At 47.3% G+C, this 20,722-nt stretch overlaps 1 protein-coding gene across 1 annotated transcript; it reads left to right on the top strand.

The window, feature by feature from the left end:
• Nucleotides 1-842: 842 nt before the first annotated feature.
• ZNF331 (zinc finger protein 331) lies at nt 843-13,982 on the top strand. The gene is made up of 3 exons (XM_047710503.1): nt 843-973; nt 1,686-9,677; nt 12,164-13,982. The coding sequence occupies exons 2-3, from the start codon at nt 9,323-9,325 to the stop codon at nt 13,348-13,350; spliced, it is 1,542 nt and encodes a 513-aa protein (XP_047566459.1). The 5' UTR covers nt 843-973; nt 1,686-9,322; the 3' UTR covers nt 13,351-13,982.
• Nucleotides 13,983-20,722: the final 6,740 nt, after the last annotated feature.

The following is a 20,722-nucleotide window of genomic DNA, read 5'->3' on the forward strand; positions in this document are numbered from 1 at the left end:
CTGCTTCTCCCTCTCCCTCTGCCCTTCCCCAGACCCCACTTGTGCACACACTCTTTCAGATAAATAAAATCTCTTAGAAAAAATGAAGTGTGCCTACAAGAAAAAGCCAGAGACAGCTTATCATCATTCAAGGTAGCTTTTAAAAATGACTGATGACTCTAAAAAGGGTTAAAAAGACAAAGATGCTGCCTTTACAAGGGATCAATACTAGAGTAGAACCACATAGTCCACCTTTGTAAGGGAAAGCCTTACTTTCCCTTATAATGGATATTAATGGATGTAGAAGGGATGTCAGAATTAGAAAAACGGGTTTGTTTGTTTGTTTTAAAGATTTTATTTATTTATTTGAGAGAGAGACAGTGAGAGAGAGCATGAGCGAGGAGAAGGTCAGAGGGAGAAGCAGACTCCCCATGGAGCTGGGAGCCCGATGCGGGACTCGATCCCTGGACTCCGGGATCATGACCTGAGCCGAAGGCAGTCGTCCAACCAACTGAGCCACCCAGGCGTCCCTGTTTGTTTGTTTTAAATAAAAAAACGATGGACAAGTCTCAATCACTCTAAAATCAATTACTGAGCAATCAGTAACGTCACACAGATGGCTAGCCACCCTTACGTAAGAGAGCGAAATGCATGTTGGGAGCAGGGCTGGCATCTCATCCCCAAGCAATTCTTTGCTCTGAACTATATTTCCCATAAGTCTGTGAGGCACAGCTCCTTGTGGGCCGCGTAGGGTTCCACGCTGGCGAAGTGGACCGCCTCATGCGCAGCACCGCGTATTCCCGGGCTGCTGGACTACATTTCCCAGAGACCCCTGCGCCGCTCCCTCCCCAGAGTCGGAGCGCCCGGAGGTGCCTGCTGGGAGAGGTTTACTGCGCGGAGGATTGTCTGGGTTCAGCATCCCGTGGCCGCGGTCCCGAGTTGACATCCAGCCTTGCGCCCCCTCCCAACGCCCTGGGTCGTGGGGTCCCGAGAGGTGAGTGACTGGCCTCCTGGCAGGGAAGCCATGTGCGCTGCGGCGGGAAAGGGCGGCCAGGAGGGCGCCCCGGGAGAGGAGGCCGGACGCGGAGCCCGGGCCCTCCGCCCGGGAGAGGAGTGCGGGGGTGCGCGGGGGTGTTGGTGCCCGGGGACCCCGGGGAGGGGACAGTCCCCGGCTCCGTGGCTGTGACGCACTTTGGGGAGTGTGTGGGGGCGGGGCGGCGCTGCCCGGCAGCGGCTGCGCGCGGGGGGGAGGGACCCCTGCGCCTCCGCGGGGGTGGCCGCGGGACCGATTGGGGGGACCGGCCGGGGCGGGGGGACCGTGCACCCTGCAGCTCTGAGGTCCGACTGCCTTCTCCGGCCTCGCAGGCCAACGCAGGGGCAGTGGCCTCGGAGGGAGGGGAGAGCCCGCGCCCCGCAGATAGTGACCAGCAGGAAGGCGCAGGCACAGGGCTGAGATGACTGAGGACGAGCAGCGCTCTCCTGGCTCCCTGAGTAGCAGGAGGGAACAGGGAGATGCGGGCAGGGGGCTGCTGCATACCTCAGAACCCCTCTTACTGCCAGCTGATCCCCAGAAAGCTCTGAGATACCAGATCGCAGTTCCCCCTTGTTTGCGATCGGTTTGAGTTAGGATGTGTGGGCCTGGACGGAGCTTTCTGATCCCACGTGTGCTCCAGAAAGGCCCTAGTATCTCCTCCTCTTTCCCCCAGGCCAGCCGTCCTCCGGAACAAGCACCCTGAGAAGGAAGACGACTCGTAACGCATCTTAAAGTCAAGGTTCAGATGAGTTACCTTTTCGTTCGGTACATGTCTGGTGTTGAGAGGACTCTGCAATATTTGCTTTCCCTGACCTGAAATGCCCCCACCAGGACGAATTCTTTGCCGAGAGGCGTGATGGGGCCTTGCAGGTGTATGCACAGAACAGAAGGACAGGGTGGGGAGGTTCGCGGTTGTGCTTGATTTTAGCTGTGGTTTGGTCAGGAAGATACTTGTTTTAAGGTGGGATTCTCTGTCTTTCCCACAGGCCTGTCAAGAGTACAGTGAGAACAGAGAAGGTTTGATTCTTGTGGCCACTAAATAACAAAGTTTCCAGCTTGGTGATGCTTTTAAATTTAAAAATTTTTAAAGTGGGGTTTGAGGGGCGCCTGGCTGGCCCAGTGAGTAGAGTGTGCAACTATTAGGAAGTGTGCTGCCCGAGCGAGCAGGGGGGCGTGGAGCTCCTGATCCTGGGGTCGTGAGTTCCAGCCCCACGTTTGCCAAGGAGCCCACTTAAACTTTTAAAAAATAAAATGAAATAAAATTTGAAGGAATTGAGCCATTATTTTAATAAGTAAATAAATAAAAATGGGGTTTGAACAAGGGTCTTTATCATCAAAGGCAGGGATTTTTTTTTTTTTCAGTGATCAGTAAATAGAAATTTGTATTGTCCACATCTTTTTGGAAGTCTGACAGCTTCAGTCTGTTTCAGTTGCATCTTTGTATGAACTGCGAGAAGCAACGTGGCTTGATGTTGAGTGTGAGTTCTGGGACTTAGAGCAGGGCTTGGCAGGCTTTCCCTCTGAAAGGTCACATATCGAACAGTTCATGCTTTGTAGGCTACGTATGGTTCCATATTTTTCTTATTCAATTGATCTTGTTAATTTTTACAGTGGTTTTAGATTTGCAGAAAAAATTGCAAAGTTGGTAGGGAGAATTCCCCGGTACCCTGTACCCACTGTCCTGTTGTTAACAACGTACCTTAGTATGGGATAGTAGTTAAAATTGGTGAGCCTGTTCTGATACGTTAACTGAAGACCATGCTTTATTCAGATTTCCTTAGTTTTTACGTAACATTCTTCATGTGTTCCAGGATGCCATCCCGGAGATCACATTACATTTCGTTGTCATGTGTCCCTAAGCTCCTCTTGTCTGTGACAGTTTCTCAGACTTTTCTTGTTTCTGATGACCTTGAAGGTTTTAAGAGGTACAGGTGTTTGGTAGGATGCCCCTGTCTTGGAACCTGATGCTTTTCTTGTGATTGGCCTAGGCTTTTGGTTTTGGGGGTGGGAGATCACTACTTTCGTCATGTCGTGGCAGGAAGACAAACCGTCAGCATGATTTATGATTGTGGAGTGTGTGCTTGGTTATCTAGATGAGGTGGTTTGTCAGTTTTCTCTACTATGAAGCTCCTCCCATTTTTCAAAGACCAGGTCTCCCCAGGGGACAGATGCATGTTTCAGAAGTCCTGTCTAGACTAGAACCTAGTCACGCTGATCCTGACCCTGCCTCGGTGGTCACATCTTTCTTTCTTCTCTCCTGCTCATTCACTTGTAAGTGCATTCACTGCAATTATGTTGGGCCTACCTGGCGTAATTCGGGCTACGTCCCTGTCTTGAGGTCGGCTGACCAGCAACCCCAAGTCCAAGGCAACTTAACTCCCCTTTGCCATGTAATGTAATGTGTTCACAGGCTCCAGGGTTAGGACATGGACATGTTGGGGAAACAGGCCTATCCACGCACAGTTACCCTCATGACCACAATATACCCACTCCCCCATAACTGTGGATTTTTTCTTTGTTGATTTGTTTTAAACTGGGGACTATCTTAAATCCTGTTTCTTATTGTGGAATTAATACAGGCCTGCAGCAAAGGTTGTTTCCTAAGGAGCTCGTAAAGAAGATACTTGAAATTACCCGTAGCTATACCATCCAGAGATAATTGCTGTTAATATTTTGGTATGTGTGTTTCCAGCCCTTCCCCCCCACGCATGGGTGTGTGCATATATGTCTCCAGAGCATTGGATCCTGCCGATACATAATTGAGCCACACAGTCTCCAAATCTTGGTTTATAGAGGAGTCCAGCTCAGCTGCGGGTGACATGATTCCTGTGTGCGCGTGGAGAGGAGAGCAGCGTGCCAGTGGGCCGCATCTTGCTTTCCAAAAACCTCTCACACATTTACACCTTAAAGGATTAGAAAGACATCATTTGAAACTAATGCCATGAACGCATGATCAGTAAAGACAGGCTTTCAAAATTTGGTTTTCTAGGATTTTAATTTTTCTTTCACAGAGCACGACAGGAGTCACTGATACTATAAATACGAACTGCATGTAATATTTCCATGGGTGGATATTTGAGAAAAACATAAGAAGACAGTAGTTTAAAACGTTCATGTCAACAGAGGCACCTGGTTGGCTTAGTGGAACATGCAACCCTTAGAGACATGGGTTCAAACCCCATATTGATTGGGTTTAGAGATTGCTTATTTTTTTAAAATTAAAGTGTTCACAGAAATCTTCCATATCACATGGAATAAAAGATCTGGCCACATCGGGGTTTCGTACGTAGCAGAGCAGCTCCCTCACTGCGGTCTATTGAAAGTCAGCCCTCAACACAAGGGTTTGTAAGAAAAAAAAAAACATAAAACAAAACAAAAAGATCTGGCCACGGGCTAGTGTTCTCAGTTTGGCATCTCCTCCGTTTGTTTTATTTATTTTAGACAGAGTGTGTGAGCAGGGGGGGAGCAGAGGGAGAGTCTCAGGCAGACTCTGCGCCCAGCATGGAACCTGTTGGGGGCTCGATCTCACAACCCTGAGATCATGACCTGAGCCAGAACCAAGGGTCGGACACTTAAGACTGAACCACCCAGGCGCCTCTCAGTTTACATTCTTTGAGCTGGATTTTCCATGCAGAAGCATGTCCGTCCCTCTCTGCTGGTGAAGAGGGAACATTTCCTCCTTATATGTCTTAGACTCTTCTTTTTTTGCTAATGTTAATATAAAAGAACTTCGTTTTTAAGAGGCTCTGAAAGTTTTGAGTTAGTGTGGATTATAGAGGCCGCAGTTGTGAGTGCGTGTTTTAGCATAAGAAGAAAGAAGGTGGGCTTGAGTTTTTTCTAGAAAATCAGATTAAGGGTTGTGTAATTTACTGATTTTCAATTATAACTGCTAAATTGTATTAAGTAACTGTTGATATTACTGTGTTTTACGTAGATTATCTTCCTAAAAGTTTGATGCAGTCTTACCTGGCAGGTGCTGTTTCTACCCCAGTCTTCCCGTGGGGAAGAGACAGTGTGAGGTTAGTAATGGTCAGAGCTCAGATTCACATCCTGAAAGTCAGACCACAGAGCCTTATTCTTACTTTCACCAAGAGCTCTCCTCCCACATTATGCATACATTATTAAACCTACCTTCTTCACTTAGTACTTCAGCTTAAATTTCTTTCTCAAATAGTATAAGTCAGTATCATTATTAGTAAGCACATTAGATGCAATTATAGCAGACATAATTTATTTAATCTCTTTTATATGAGATATTTCTGCCTTTTTTTTTTTTCATTTTTTAAAATGATTCTCTGGAAAATCTGAATAAAATTGGTGGTTGACATCAGTATCAATGTCCTGGTCGCTACATCGTACTACATATTTGTGACGTATTACCATTGGGGTCAGCCGGGGGAAGGGTGTGGGATCCCGCAGTATTACGGCTTACAGCTCCACATGAATCTACACTTAGTTCAGAGAGTTCTTTGGAACCTGGCCCTTGAACATTCTGATACATACATTTGTGCACTACTCTATCTGTTTCCAAGGGATAAGTCCAGAAAGTAGAATGCGGCAGCCGAGCCGTACGTACTCTTGTTAAGTGCCTACAATACGATAGCAGTGCTTAGAATAGCAGGTGGCTGAGAGGACGTTGTCCCCTGCCCATTGCTTATGAGCCAGCCGGAAAGGGAAACGGAATGGAAGCCCAGGGCGGCCTGTGGTCACGGCCTGTGGAGACTTCTAGGTGACTGTGCCATGAGAGGTGCTGGGAAGGGAACATCATTCTCTTGTCAGGTCATGACAGGATCATTCTGAACACATGGGCTCTGTGTGGAGTACAGTGGAATTTGTTTGCTAAGTGTTACACCTTACATGTTTTCTTTAATGATGTTGATGCAAAGTGAAGCCTGCAGGGTCCCCTGGTGTAGGGTTCCACAGGATGCCATGGCTGGAGGAACGAGCTCAGAAGTCAAGTTCAGCCTCCCGCCCAGATAGCCGTCAGCACGCACGGGACGTCCTTCAGAATCTTAGTCATTTTTCTAGTCCGTGCCCTGACATATGTGGGTGTAGGTAGACATCAAAAGAGTTGCTTTAGGTGTTAGGAAGCGAAAGGAAACAAAAGTTGTGAGTGAAATAATGCAAAGATACCTCAGAAGGAAACTGTTTAAAAAGAAGTTTCTCTGAGAGTCTGTCGTTTCATGAATTAAAAAGAAACGCACACACATACACATGTCAGGCCAATGCCTTGCTCCTCTTAGACACCCCGTGAGGTGTCCTTAAAAAGAAGAAAAGCAAGGTCAAAGGGTGTGTCCAGGTGTCACCAGGACCACCACCAGGTTCTGTGGTTCTCTGGGTGGACTCACAGGATTCAACACGTAGTCCTGTCCAAGGCCAGGATTTATGCAATGAAAGGATACTCCGCACCATCAGCAGAGGGACAGGTGCGTGGGACAGACGACACTGGAAGGAAACCAGGCACACACTTCCCAGAGCGCTCTCCCAGTGCAGGCACGTAGGACACGCACAATCACTCCAGCAGCAAGTTACAGCAACACCAGCGAAGCCTTGTCCACCGGGGAAGCTCATGTGGGCGGGGAAGGCCAGGGTTTTTATCAGTCACAGGGGACCCTCTCTCTGGCACATACCAAAGTTCCAGACTCCCAGAGGAAAGCACGGGCTCAGCAGGATAAACCACATCATTCATACAAACAGCTGAAGAGCCGTGAGCCGCTCCTCAGTCAGTCAGGGAACCACGGGGACCCTCTGGAGGTCCGGTCATGGGCCAGTCTCGCAAGCAGTTTACTGCTCGTTACTCTTTCTGCACAAGGGATCGTGACCTTCCCAGGCCTTTTTTTGTTGTTTCTCTGTTTCTGTTTTATATCTCTCTTGGGACTAGAAGGATTCCTAGAACTCCCCTGGGAGCCGTTCCACTCAGAGTTCCCAGTAAATACAGGGAGAAGATGTAGATTCACCCCAGCCAGGGAAACAAGGCCATAAGCTCAAGTCCCGGAGTGTCCCCAGCATGGAGCTTCCAGTGTCCTCTCCCACTGGAGTCGGGACCGGGTGCTCTGTCGGCATCGATGCAGGACAGTATGCATAGAGGACTGCCAGCCAGGGAAGGTCACCGAGCTTCACAACCCAGAGTTTCCGCTGGGGCTTCAGCACTTGGGCACAGTTCCCTGGTCGATCATCCAGACGTGGCTGACTCGTCTGTGTGTCAGTCTTAGTTCCCAGGCCAGTCGATAACGCACAACCCAAAGCACCACCCTGAATCTCCTGGTGGGTCTTCTTGGTGTAGTCAGTTCCCGTCCTACAACTGGTCGGGGATGGCCAGCTGCACCCAAAACCAAGACCTTCCTATCAGGTGTAATATAGATTACCTCTTAGAAGTAGGGGACGAAAAACAAAAAGGAATGAGATCTTGCCATTTGCAACAAGATGGATGCACCTAGAGAGATGATGCTCAGTGAGAAGAGAAAGGTAAAAACCCTATGACTTCACTTCTACGTGGCATCTAAACAATAAATCATATGAACAAACGAAAACAAAAACAAACCCATAAATCCGGAAAACAGATAAACATAGTTTCCAGAGGGCAGGGGTCCAAAATGGGTGAAGGGGAGCAGGAGACCCAGGCTTCCAATTCCAGAGTGAGTCCTGGGGAGGGAAGTCACCGCATAGGGAACATAGTCTGTGGTGACGTGTGGTGACGGAAGGCAGCTACGCCTGTGGCATGTACGGTATAACGTACAGGTTTGTGGAATCGCCGTGTTGTACACCTGACACTAACTAACATCGTGTGTCATCATAGTTCAGGTAAAAAAAACTATGTTGAGGGGTGCCTGGCTGGCTCATTCGGTGGGGAATGCACCTCTCAATCTTAGGGTCATGAGTTCAAGCCCCATGTGGGCAGTAGAGCATACTTCAAAAAAAAAATTGTTTTTAAGTTACATTGAGAAACAACAGATAAAAGTAGGTGTGACTTCAAGGCACAAACAAATAAAAACTGTTCTGTGTGCACAGCTGGGTTTTATAGGGCTTCAGGAAGGTTATTTTTCCGTTTTGTTCGCGTCCCTCTTCATCCTTTCTGGATTCATCATGTTGATGTGTGTGTCTTATGGGGGAGGAAACAGCCGGAGTCGGGGGGCTTGGAAGCAAAGATGGGGGACCAGTAAGCTCGTATTAAGTCATTTGGGGACCAAGGTGCACTTATCTTAATGCCTGTTTTTTTCTCGTCTATCTCTGGCTTCTTTGGATTTTGTGTCTTTGATAAAAGAAACCCCAAGAGGACAGATCAGTTGATTCTAGAACTATGGCGCACGTGAGTATATATTTCTTTCCTTCTTAAAATGCATTTAGGTCCCGTGGCTGTTCTAATTATCCTGAAGCCCCTGCCCATCCCAGGCCCACATGATGACCCACTGCCAGGTTCTTCCTATTCTGGCGAACGGCAGTGCCGTATAGCCCTTGCCCACCTGTGTGACTAATGCTCACTTCACCCCTGAGCTGGGCATTCCGTGTCCCCTCTGTGCTCACCTTGCCGTCAAGAGGAATCGGGAGCAGGAGGGGAGGAGAGTCCCTTGAGAGAAATACGAGTCATGGGTGTGGTTTATGAGTTGCGGATGCTGCTCCCATTTGACCGCATGCAAAAACTGGAACTCCCTGCCATTCTCCACCGGCAGTTTTCCCCCCCACGCAGAGGGCGGGGGGGGGGGGTAGTTCCCGGCTCTCCCGGTCAGTGGTGGTGAGAGCTGGAGCTCCATGAGGCTTTTGGGATTGGCTTGGACTGTGATGGGGGCCCGAGCGCTGAGAGGCCTCGAGGTTACCAGGGGATATGAAGGGCACCTGCTGAGCACACCCTGCACACCGGCGAGCGTCCCCAGCGTTTGACAGCAGTCCCCTCAGTCAGGAGCAGAGAAAAGCCTGGGGTGTGGTGGGTTGTCACGGCCCCCCAGTGCAGAAGTCGCAGGTGATCATATACCCCCAGAATGGGGGAAAGCCTTAGACATTTGGTTGTACCTAAGTGTACAACTGTAAGAATTAAGTCCAGTCCATCCCTGCGATGGAATAAGAAAATGCTTTTGTCGTCACGTAGGAAGAATGCTTAAAACCTTGGCAAAATGATGACCTTGAGGCTGAGAATATTCAGACACATAAACCCTCGTTTCAAAAATAAAAGCTGTCACTTCACACTTCAGAAACAAAAGCCTAGACCTTTTCTTTCCCTGGGAGGGTGGAAAGGGTGCCGCAGGCGTCCACGCTTGCCGAGACGTGACAAGGCAGGCCCGTAGCGGGCCCTGTGCTTGTGAACAGGAGCAGCCCGGGATGGGTTCGCGCCTCCTGACGGCTTGGGGTGATGAGGTGTTGCGCAGGGTGTGCGCTTTCTCTGCGGCAGCGGGCTCTTCGGGAGCATTAGGGGCTCTGCTCTGTCCCAGTCCCCACTGTGCCCTGTACACCTCGAAGGCCTGTGGTCTGCTGCTGTGTCCAGCCCAACCCAGAGCAGAGCCCTCTCTCTGCTGTCCTTCTCAGGGACGTGTGGGTTTGTGTTTTCAGGGTTTGGTGACATTCTCAGACGTAGCCATCAACTTCTCTCAGGAGGAGTGGGCGTGCCTGGACTCCTCGCAGAGGGACCTGTACTGGGACGTGATGTTGGAGAACTACAGTAACCTGGTCTCCCTGGGTGAGTTGCCTGTCCACTGGAATGTCCGCTCCCTCCACTGCGAGTGTCAGGACTGACTTCCAAGAATGGGTTGAATTTCTTCTTCTTCTCAAAAAGTGTCTTGAGCCTTGTCTCATGTAAAAGGGGCGTCGGGCACCTCCATCTCTTCACCCTCTTCCACCTTGGCCGGGCCCTTCCTCGAAGCCCCTCTCCTCCTCAGTGACCAGAGGGCGAATTCCAGTTCTGGGCTGTTTATTTTGCAACCATCTTCAGAGTTGAGCTGCACACCGGGTTGTGTGTTCATGCCCAGACTGCTGCTGGTGGCCTGTGGCACTCTGGGGAGCCACCTCAGGGAGCTTGACTTCCTCTAGTAAGCCAGCCTGTGTTGGAAGTGGAGCGAAGCGGCGTTTCCAGGGGCCGTGCTTTGTACCTGAAGTGAGGCGGAAAGTTACAATTCCTGAATTTTGAGTTACACGTTGGAGGAAATGTCTTGTAAACATCTCAGGCTATGTCTTGTTTTTCTATTAGAGAGGTAACAGCCGTAATAGTAATGGCTGATTGCTACACTTGGCCTCAGTCCCACGAGTTTGTGGGGTAGGCACGATTGCTGTGTCGAACTTGTGGGTGAGTTTACTCAGACACGGAGTGACTTGATCAGGCAGGGGAGGCGTAACCAAGAATCCACACTGTCACCTCCCCTCTTGTACTGCCTCCACAGGTAAGACCCTCGGAATTTGAAATAAGACCTTTCCTCTCTGGTTGCCTGTTCTTTAATCCCTTCTCTTTTCTGCATTCTCATCATTTTGACTTCCAGCTTGACGTAAATTCCTAAGTCTCCATCAAAGGTTCTTTTGTTTTGTTTTGTTTTTAAGGTTTCATTTATTCATTTGAGAGAGAGAGAGCATGAGTCGGGGGGGAGGGGTGGGAAGTGGCAGGCAGAGGGAGAGGCAGGCTCCCTGCTGAGCAGAGAGCCCCAGAGGCAGGACTTGATCCCAAGATCTGGAAATCACAGCCTGAGCCGAAGGCAGATGCTTAACCCTCTGAGCTACCCAGGCGTCCCTCCAAAGAACTTTTGAGCATATAATTTGTTTTCTTAAATTCTACAACCATGTGACATTTCTTTTTGTGAAAGCAGGACCTTTCATTTCTAAGCCAGATGTGACTTGCTGTGTTGGGAACAAGGGAAAGAGCCTTGATGGCTGAGAGGGAGCACAGTGCCGAGGAGAATGACAGCTGGGCTGGCTGGGACAAGCCATCGCTTCAGTAAACAGCTCAGTGAGACAGGAACGGGTGTACCCCTGGGGCATTTGGAAAGCTCCCTATGAAGGCCCGGGATGGCCTCTGGGGAAGAAGTCACCACCATGAACTGATCTTCGTCCCATTCCCCTCTTACTGGTTTGCTTCTCGCCTACTCCTGCTTCCCGTGTTGCTGATGCTGCTGGTCCGTGGGCCACGCCTTGAGTAGCAGGGGTGCAGACCACATGACCCCGTGCCCTTCGCAGCTCCTGCGAGGTGGTTGGTATCCTAGCTTTGAGTGCTCTGTTCCTTTTCTCTAATGTTCGCTAATGCTCCTTCCTGGATGCTGTTAGTTTCTGACGTCACAGGGCGTCATCCAGTATGGTTCTTCCTGTGCGGTTAGCCCTCACCGACACCCAGTGTGCGGACCCACAGCTCAGCGGGCATGCACCGTGCGACCTTCTGTTACTGCTTTGTTTGTTTGCACTCCCAGTTCTTAACAGGGAACTGTGCTGTATCTGCTACTTGGTTATGTAGTGACACTGTTCGTAACGGGTAAAAACGTTGTTTTTAAAGGAAAAACTGTTAGTTCTTGTAACGAAGGGCTGGTTGGCTCGCATCCCCCGAAGCTGATCATCTGATGCTTTCTGTCACCATTATGAAGTCGTGCGCTTAAGCGCGTTCTGGGTTTTGCAGCCTGGTGGGGTTAGCGTCCCCATTGACGGTCACATCCCCCAAAACATTCCCTCACAGGCGTTGACCATGTTTGTCGCAGTTACTCCTACAGTGTCCCTTTTATTGCCTTTGATGGTGGGTCTTTTTGTCCGGAATCGTTTTCGTTACATGACTGACAGGTACATTAACTTCAGAATGTTAGTTTTATACCCAGGTTATTTTCTTGTTTTTCACATTAGTTCTATATTTGATTTTCCTGGGTTTGTCCAGGTACGTCATCACATCATCCCGCACATGGTGTTCTGTTTTTGAGATCTGCCCCTCCGATTGCTTTTTCCTTAATCATGGCAGCTGATAGGAAATAGGAGGGCTAAGAGGCGGTTCCTCTTCCTTGTCTGACTTCAGCAGGAGCGTCTGCGTCTGCGATGTTTCCTCATTACGTACAGTGGAGCCGTCCATTTAACGAGAGCCCTGGGTGACTCGTGTTCGTTCTCCTAGAGAAGTTTTCTTTCTGTCAGAGAAGTTTTTGGTTTGTGGTTAGGTTCATTTGCGTTTTAATTTTCCTTAAAATGAAACAAACTGTTAATTTTTTCCAGATTTAGAGTCACCATATGGGACCAAGAGTTTGCCTACAGAAAAGGGCCTTTATGAAATAAATTTATCCAAATGGAACTCAAATGGAAAAAGTAAATCCCTTGGCCTTGACTGGATGTGTGAAGGTGAGTGTGAAGGACCACGGGGCCCTCAAGAGGGCTGTTTCAATCAAATGATAATCAACTGTGAGAAAACGCCTACTTGTAGAGAAAATACCTCTGTTAGACCACATCAGAGACTTCATACTAGGGAGAATTCCTATGAATGTAAGGAATGTGGGAAGGCCTTTAGTCGTGGCTACCAGCTCACTCAGCATCAGAAAATCCACACGGGTGAGAAACCCTATGAATGTAAGGAATGTAAAAAGGCCTTTCGTTGGGGTAATCAGCTCACTCAGCATCAGAAAATCCACACGGGTGAGAAACCCTATGAATGTAAGGACTGTGGGAAGGCCTTTAGATGGGGTTCAAGCCTCGTCATTCATAAGAGAATCCATACGGGAGAGAAACCCTATGAATGTAAGGACTGCGGGAAAGCCTTTAGACGTGGTGACGAGCTCACTCAGCACCAGAGATTTCACACTGGGGAGAAAGACTATGAATGCAAAGACTGCGGCAAGACCTTTAGCCGTGTGTATAAACTAATTCAGCACAAGAGAATTCATAGTGGTGAAAAACCCTATGAATGTAAGGACTGTGGGAAGGCCTTTATCTGTGGCTCGAGCCTCGTTCAGCATAAGAGAATTCATACTGGTGAGAAGCCCTACGAGTGCCAGGAATGTGGGAAGGCCTTCACTCGAGTCAATTATCTCACCCAGCATCAGAAAATCCACACTGGTGAGAAACCTCACGAGTGTAAGGAGTGTGGGAAGGCCTTTCGCTGGGGTTCGAGCCTTGTTAAACATGAGAGAATTCATACTGGTGAGAAGCCATATAAATGCACAGAATGTGGGAAGGCCTTTAATTGTGGCTACCACCTCACCCAGCACGAGAGAATCCACACGGGTGAGACGCCTTACAAGTGTAAGGAGTGTGGGAAAGCCTTCATCTATGGGTCAAGCCTCGTTAAACATGAGAGGATTCATACAGGGGAAAAACCCTATGAATGTAAAGAGTGTGGGAAGGCCTTTAGTCATGGCCATCAACTTACACAGCATCAGAAAATTCACACTGGTGAGAAGTCCTTTTGAGTGTAAGGAATGTGGGAAGCATGTAACCACGTGAACCATCTTAGAGAACATCAGTGTTCACGCTGCTGATGAACCTTTTGAACAAAAAGAGAGGACAGAAGCTTCTATAGAGCATTCCTTCCTTCCACAGCACAAGGAAAATCCATGATACCGTTTAGCCTGGGGAAGCCTTCACTGGTCACTCTTGTTTATAGCTCCTCAGAATAGTCATGCTCAAGGCACATTTGGAGAAATCCCTTCTTCATGATCACAACACACTAAGTGTAGACTTGTTTTTTGTGGTTTTTTTTGTCTTGCTGAATTGGTTTCATGGGTGGATAGAAGCCTCCCTCCACCATTCAAGCTCTATCTCAGATTTGTTCTAGGGAATAACTCTGCTAATGTAACCCATGTGGGAGAGTGTCCCGCCATGGTACACACCCTCCCTGTTACCATCACCATCCCACCCCTTTACTCCTGTGACACACTGGAAAAATGACCTTGTTACCCCTGTGCGTTGTGTGTGAGATGGGGACAATCACACCTGCCTAATACTGCTGTTGTGGTGACTGAGTTTGGTACATGTAAACTCTGACGGTGTATCTGGAACACTGTGTAAGCTCAATAAATATTAGCTGTTGTTCTTACCATCATCACTGTTAGTGTTGCTCTTAGTGAACTCCTACAGGAACACCCCCCGTGGGCACAAGAATTTAGAAAAGACGGGCCAACTTGTAGAAGGAAATACGGGAGATTACTGTCACAGCCTTGGGTGGGCAGTGTTTCTCAGTACACGGAAGATGCTAAACATAAAAAGTTTATACGTTGGACTTCATCGAAAGTACAAAGTTCTGTTCATCGAGTGACACCTCAAAGACTGAAAAAAGCCAGAGGCATACTGAGCAAAGTAATAATTATTCTCCATGCACCTGACAGAGGACGCACATAGAACACAGAATCCCCAAGTAAGTAAAAAATCCGTTTTAAAGGGGTGAGGGGACTTAAATAACCACTTTCAAGAGAAGTTGGCCAAATGGTCAGTGAGCAAGTGAAAATGGGCTCAACTTCATTTTTCATCAAGGAAATGCAAAGTACAACCACCATGCAGTTTCACTAGACACTCACTAGAATAGCTAACATTAAAATCACGCATGAGCCTGGCACTTTGTTGGGTGGTCACGTGCAATCTGTTCAGGAAGGAATGGGACCGTACTCGGGACCTCCACCAGATCCTGGAGGTCTTGCAGCAGGGGCAAAGAGGTGATGCTTGAGGAGGGCAAGTGAATGTGTCCTGTGGGAGGGGCCGGGGCCCAGGATCCAGTCCTGGAAGAGTTGAGGGAGCTGTTAGACTCAGGATGGGCCTAAGCCATCTGAAGTTGTCAGCCCTGGAGAAAAGGGTGTGGTTCCTTTTGTGGAAAGAACTAGAGCCCACAGGAGTGAGTGGAGAAGCAGAGAGAGGGGTGGAAGGGCCTGGTGTCGTGGGGAGGAATGGCTAGTGCTCAGACAGGTCCTGGGAGACTCCAGGAGAGTCCAGGATAGCCTTTGAGAGCTAGAAGACTTGAATGCTCATGAGTGTGGCCTGGGAGACCTAAGGAGAGCCTTGGCACCATGCTGGCTGTGTGGTTAGAGCACAGAGTGTCTCACAGAGGTCAACAAGAGATCCGGAGTCTGGGGTCCAAATAGGGCTTATGTGTGGTTTGCCCCAGGGTTGGGGTGCCAGTATCCATAGACTACAGGTGTGGGTGGGTACTGTCCTGAATAAATGGAGGAGGTGGAGGGGTAAAGAGAGGAGTATGGTGGGGGAAGGACATGAGGGGATAGAATTGGAAGGGTAGCGTGGGGGGCCATAAAGAGGAGGAACAGGAGGGTCACAGTGGAGATAACACCGACAAACTGGAAGCCCCAGGGGAGATGCAGGACACTGTCTGGACACACAAGTGTGATCCACAGAAGGAAACCAGAAGATTGTATGTCCATCAAGACTCCTAGTTAAAGGAACAAAAACCTAATTGGAAGTAGCCAAAGGGAGTAGGGTGGGGAGAAAAAAAATTGGCTTGTGCAGAGGAGTCACTGTGATACAGCCTCTACATGACACCTCAAGATACCTGCCTTGAGTTTGTGCTCTGCTTTCCTAGGGTAGCTTTTCTGCTGACGCTGCACACGGTGGTCCTGACCATGCCAGGTCCATCATTCTTAGGACTCCTAATACCAAGAGAAAGTCTCCCAAACCCTTCCACACGTTTTGCAGAATGGAGTCTCGCTGACAGACTAGTTCATGAGTCTATCCTGGAAACTCTGCCCATGGCAGGATGGATTGGAAACATCTCAATTGCCACCCAAGCCTTATAACCACCCTGGAGCTCACCTAAAGCTTACAGACACAGGGTGGGGCTGGGAAACCTAACGCCAGGAGCCCTCACATACGTCAGCCAGATACCGGACACCAGAATCAGCAGCTGTGCACACCAGGCCAGGAATCAGAACGTTCCTGCAACTAGACGAGGGCATGGATTTGGAAGAGGCTGACAACCCCTCTGCTGATCTGTGTAGGGGCAGGAAGTGGAGGCAGCATCTCAGCTCTTCTGTCCCTCTTCAGTTTTAAAATCACCCTTACAGGGACGCCTGGGTGGCTCAGTTGGTTAAGCAGCTGCCTTTGGCTCAGGTCATGATTCCAGCGTCCTGGGATCGAGTCCCGCATCGGGCTCCTTGCTCAGCAGGAGCCTGCTTCTCCCTCTGCCTCTGCCTGCCATTCTGTCTGCCTGTGCTTGCTCTCTCTCCCTCTCTCTCTGACAAATAAAATCTTTAAAAAAATAAAATAAAATAAAATCACCCTTACAGAGCAGTACAATCCTGGATTGGAGATGGAAGGAGGTCCATAAAAGCCAAGAGTTTAAGTCGTTAGTCACATGGTGCACCCTTGGCCTGGCCTCCTTTTCTGTTTACGGGTGCTCCAGAGTTCATCATAAAATTGCATCTTCCAATTTACACAGAACATTCCTGTACTCCACTAACCCATCAAGGGTGAGAAGCATATGCTGTATGAATGCCCTGTGTAATTTTCTAACACCCTATTTTATACTTCTGACGCGTCCGTCTGAAAGTGGCCCTTTTTATGGGCCTCCAGCACACACTGTACTACTTTGTTTGCTATGTCCTGCACTCAGTTCAGATTCTTTTTTCTAGTGCTAGGACTGCTTACCTGAAAATCACCAAAGTTCCCAGTATTGTGCTACTCAACAAAGGTTTCCATTTTTGGCCTGGGAGCCAGTCCCATCTCAGTATTTCATCCTCTACGTTTGAGGATTTCCGTTTCCTTTACAACAAAGCCCCCCATTTGTTCCACAATTTCAACATTAAAAACCTTCAAACTCTGCTTTCTTTGGACTCTTTCATAATCTAGTTTTGAAGAGTGCAGTCTCCCAGCAGTTGCCACTCTGGCATCAGAGTTCTGGCAAGTTTTTTTCTTGCTGCGTATCAAAGTGTCAATACATAATCCTTGCTTCAGGCTCAGTTGTTGAAAGACTGAGGTTTAAGGCATCTTGATGCAGCTCTCTCTGTTACATCACTATTCCTTTGCTTCTGGTGCATATCCAAAACTGAAGTTTCTACTGGTTCAGTAGTTTATTGTCTTCGTTCTCCATTAGAGTGTGAGTTCTTGAATCCTGTGACCTATCTTGGCTTGTTCCCCTCTGACTCCTTACCCCTTTGAACAGTGAGCACCATATACATTGTAGGCAGTCAAGAAATGTTTGCTTCACAAATGAATTTTTTTGAGCCTCAATAATGCATTAATTGCTGATTCTCTTCTATAGGAGTATAAGACATTATCGTTAAGGATAGGTCTAAAAGGGACTGCAAGACTTCATGAGGTCTCATGGCAGGGAGGAATGATACAAGGTGCTGAAAGAAAAGGCTGCCAACCAAGAATTCGTTCTCTCTCAGAACTGTCCTTCAGGGGCGCCTGGGTGGCTCAGTGGGTTAAACCTCTGCCTTCGGCTCAGGTCATGGTCCCAGGGTCCTGGGATCGAGCCTCGCGTCGGGCTCTCTGCTCAGCAGGGATCCTTCTTCCCCCTTTCCCTCTGCCTGCCTTTCTGCCTGCTTGTGATCTCTCTCTCTCTCTCTGTCAAGTAAATAAAATCTTAAAAAAAAAAAAAAATTAAGACAAAAGGAAAAGGAGTTTGCTTGCTAACAGATCTGCCCTATAAGAAATACCAAAGGGTAGTCCTTCAGGCTGAAATGAAAGGACCTTCAACCATAATTTGAAGGCATATAAAGAAACAGTAAGTACACAGGTAAATATAAAACACAGTGACTGATACTCCTTTTGTTTGTAATCCCTCTTACTTCCTACGTGATTTAAAGGATAAATGCGTAAGAAATGATGAGTCTGTGTTAATGGGCACTACATGTCTGAAGCTGTAACTGACCATGGTAAGCAGGCATTGGGTAAGAGCTAAGTGGGAGCACGGTGTCTCTGTTACGGACTCTAGTAATCTAATCAAACTAGATTGTTACAAACATAAGATGTCAGTTATAGTTACCATGGTAATCACTAAGAAAATATCCTTGTAAGTATGAGTTCCTCATCCACTAGATAGCTGGAGTGGCTACATTAATCAGACAAAACAGGCCTCAAGTCTAAAACTTCTACAGGAAACAAAGGATATCGTATATTAATATACTGAGTTCATATACCAACTATATACACATCAAAGGAACCTCAGAATACATGAAATGAACATTGATCACCAAAGAAACAGTTCTACAGTCATAGTTAAAGATTTCAGTACCTCCACTTTCAACCATAGTTAGAACATCTGGATGAGAGATTGATTTGAAAAAATAGAAGACCGGCACCTGGGTGGCTCAGTCAGTTACGCATCCAACAACTGATTTTGGCTCCACACTGAGCAAGGGGTCTGCTTAAGGATTCTCTCTCTCCCTTTGCCCTCCCTTGTTCATCCACTCACATGCATGCCCTCCCCCCCATCTCCCCATCTCTCCCTAAAATAAATCCTTTAAAACTCCCTCTGCACCTCCCCTTGCTCATACACTCTCACATAAATAAATAAGTCTATTTAAAAATGAGACTGCTTCTCCCTCTCCAGCTCCCCTGTGCTTGTGTTCCCTCTCTATCTCTCTTTGTCATAAATAAATAAAATCTTTTAAAAAATAAAAATACAAAAATAACAAAAAATAAGTAAAAGACCACCCTACAGACTCAAGTAGACCTAACAGACATGGCACCACCAGCACCAGAATACACACAGAACCTTCTCCAGGATAGATCATGTTAGGCCACAAAGCAAGTCTCAACAAACTGAAAAGTAGGGCATCCTAGCATCTTGTCCAACCACAAGGGAAATCAAATGAGAAATCAACAGAGAAGAAAATGCTATGTGGAGATTAAACCACACTACAACAAACAGGTCAAAGAAGAGCTCACAAGGAAACTAGAAAACGGGAGTGAAAATCAAAACAAGATAAGTGGGGTGCTGTGAAAGCAGTGCTCAGAAGGACACTTAGAGCAGTAAACTCCTGTGTTTGAAAAGATAGGAAACCAGGAAAAGAAGAGCAAACTAAACACAAAGCTAGCAGAAGGAAGAAAATAGCAGGGACTGGAGTGGAGGAAAAATGAAATGGAGAATAGAAAAATGGCCCAAAGGGGCACCTGGGTGGCTCAGTTGGTTAAGCGTCCGACTCTAGATCTGAGCTCACGTCTTGATCTCAGGGTCGTGAGTTCAGCCCCTGTTGGGCTTCATGCCCGTGGGTATGGAGCCTACTTTAAAAAATAAAAAAAGAGGTACAAAGAATTAACGGAACAAAAAATTGATTCTTTGAAAAAAAAAATCAGCAAAATTGACAAGGCTTTGACCAGGCTAAGAGAAGAAAGTAATAAAGTAGTTATCCAAAGAAAAGCCAGAGATCACTAGCGATGCTTCTAATCTCTTCTAGGCATAGGTGGCTAAAGTGAAGGTCCTCCAAACCCAAGGTCAATCTGAGCTCATCAACACAGCACATGCACAAACACACCTGAACACATTCTGTTCCTTCAAACCCAAGGTTGCCAAGCTTTGTCTACCAAGGACCAAATAGTAAATACTTCAGGCTTTGCAGGCCACATGTGCTCTTCCTCTTTTTTTTTTTTAACAAGCTTTTAAAAATAAAAAGTACTCTTAGTCTCTAGACCATACAAAAATAGGTCCACAAGTAGTATTTGGGCCATGGACTATAGATTACCTGACTGCTGCACTAAACCAACATTTGAGCATGGAAGAAAACTCTAGAACAGCATTATCCAGTGTGGTAGCCAGTAGCTTCATACCACCATTGGGCTCTTGAAATGTGGCTAGGTGATAAACTAAGTGTAGAATATATACTAGGATTTGCAGACTGTCCAGAAATAAAAAAGTAAAATAGTTCATTAATAATTTTTACATGTATTACATGTTGAAATAACATTTTGGATATACTGAGCTAAATAAAATCTATTACTAAAATTAATTTCACCTGTTTTTTGCCTTTTTTAAAAAAGATTTTATTCGGGACGCCTGGGTGGCTCAGTTGGTTAAGCAGCTGCCATCGGCTCAGGTCATGATCCCAGCGTCCTGGGATCGAGTCCCACATCGGGCTCCTTGCTTGGCAGCGAGCCTGCTTCTCCCTCTGCCTCTGCCTGCCACTCTGTCTGCCTGTGCTCACTCTCGCTTCTCTCTCTATGACAAATAAATAAAATCTTAAAAAAAAAAATAAAAATAAAAATAAAAGATTTTATTTACTTACTTGACAGAGATCACAATAGGCAGAGAGGCAGACAGAGAGAGGGGGAAACAGGCTCCCTGCTGAGCAGAGAGCCCAATGCGGAGCTCGATTCCAGAACCTTGGGATCATGACCTGAGCCTAAGGCAGAGGCTTTAACCCACTGAACCACCCAGGGGCCCCCGCCTTTTTTTTTTTTTTTTTTTTTAAACGTGATACTAGAACACTTAAATTACCTATGTGGCTCTCTTTAGGTCTGTTTGGACAGCACTATTCTCTGCTGCTGCAGTTTGGCGAAATTTGCCAAAACTTTTAAGTGTATATGGTCTGACTCAGCCTTTCCACTTATAAGAATATATTATTTTTATACAATTACACATATCACCTTTCCAGAGAACCTCCTCTTATTCTCAGGGTCTCCTTGGTGAAAATTACATTGATCATTGACTTCCCCTGGAGAGTTGGGGGAGGGAGGATTGCGTGGTTTGATTATGTTCTGATTCCTTTTGTCACCAACACTTTATGTATAGCACTGTTGCCTATGGCAGCCCTCTAGGATGCACATGTATCTGGTTGTCCCATGTTAGTGGTGACAATGGTAATCAACCTTTTTCCATCAGACTTTCATCTTAATTTG

Source organism: Lutra lutra, chromosome 17, assembly GCF_902655055.1.
Source record: "Lutra lutra chromosome 17, mLutLut1.2, whole genome shotgun sequence".
NCBI lineage: Eukaryota > Metazoa > Chordata > Mammalia > Carnivora > Mustelidae > Lutra > Lutra lutra.

What these genes read in the sequence shown, in the direction of transcription:
- ZNF331 (XM_047710503.1), top strand. Translation starts at nt 9,323, where the DNA reads ATGGGTTCGCGCCTCCTGACGGCTTGGGGTGATGAGGTGTTGCGCAGG. An exon ending in CAGTAACCTGGTCTCCCTGG is followed by an intron (nt 9,678 to 12,163) that starts GTGAGTTGCCTG and finishes AATTTTTTCCAG; the next exon opens with ATTTAGAGTCACCATATGGG.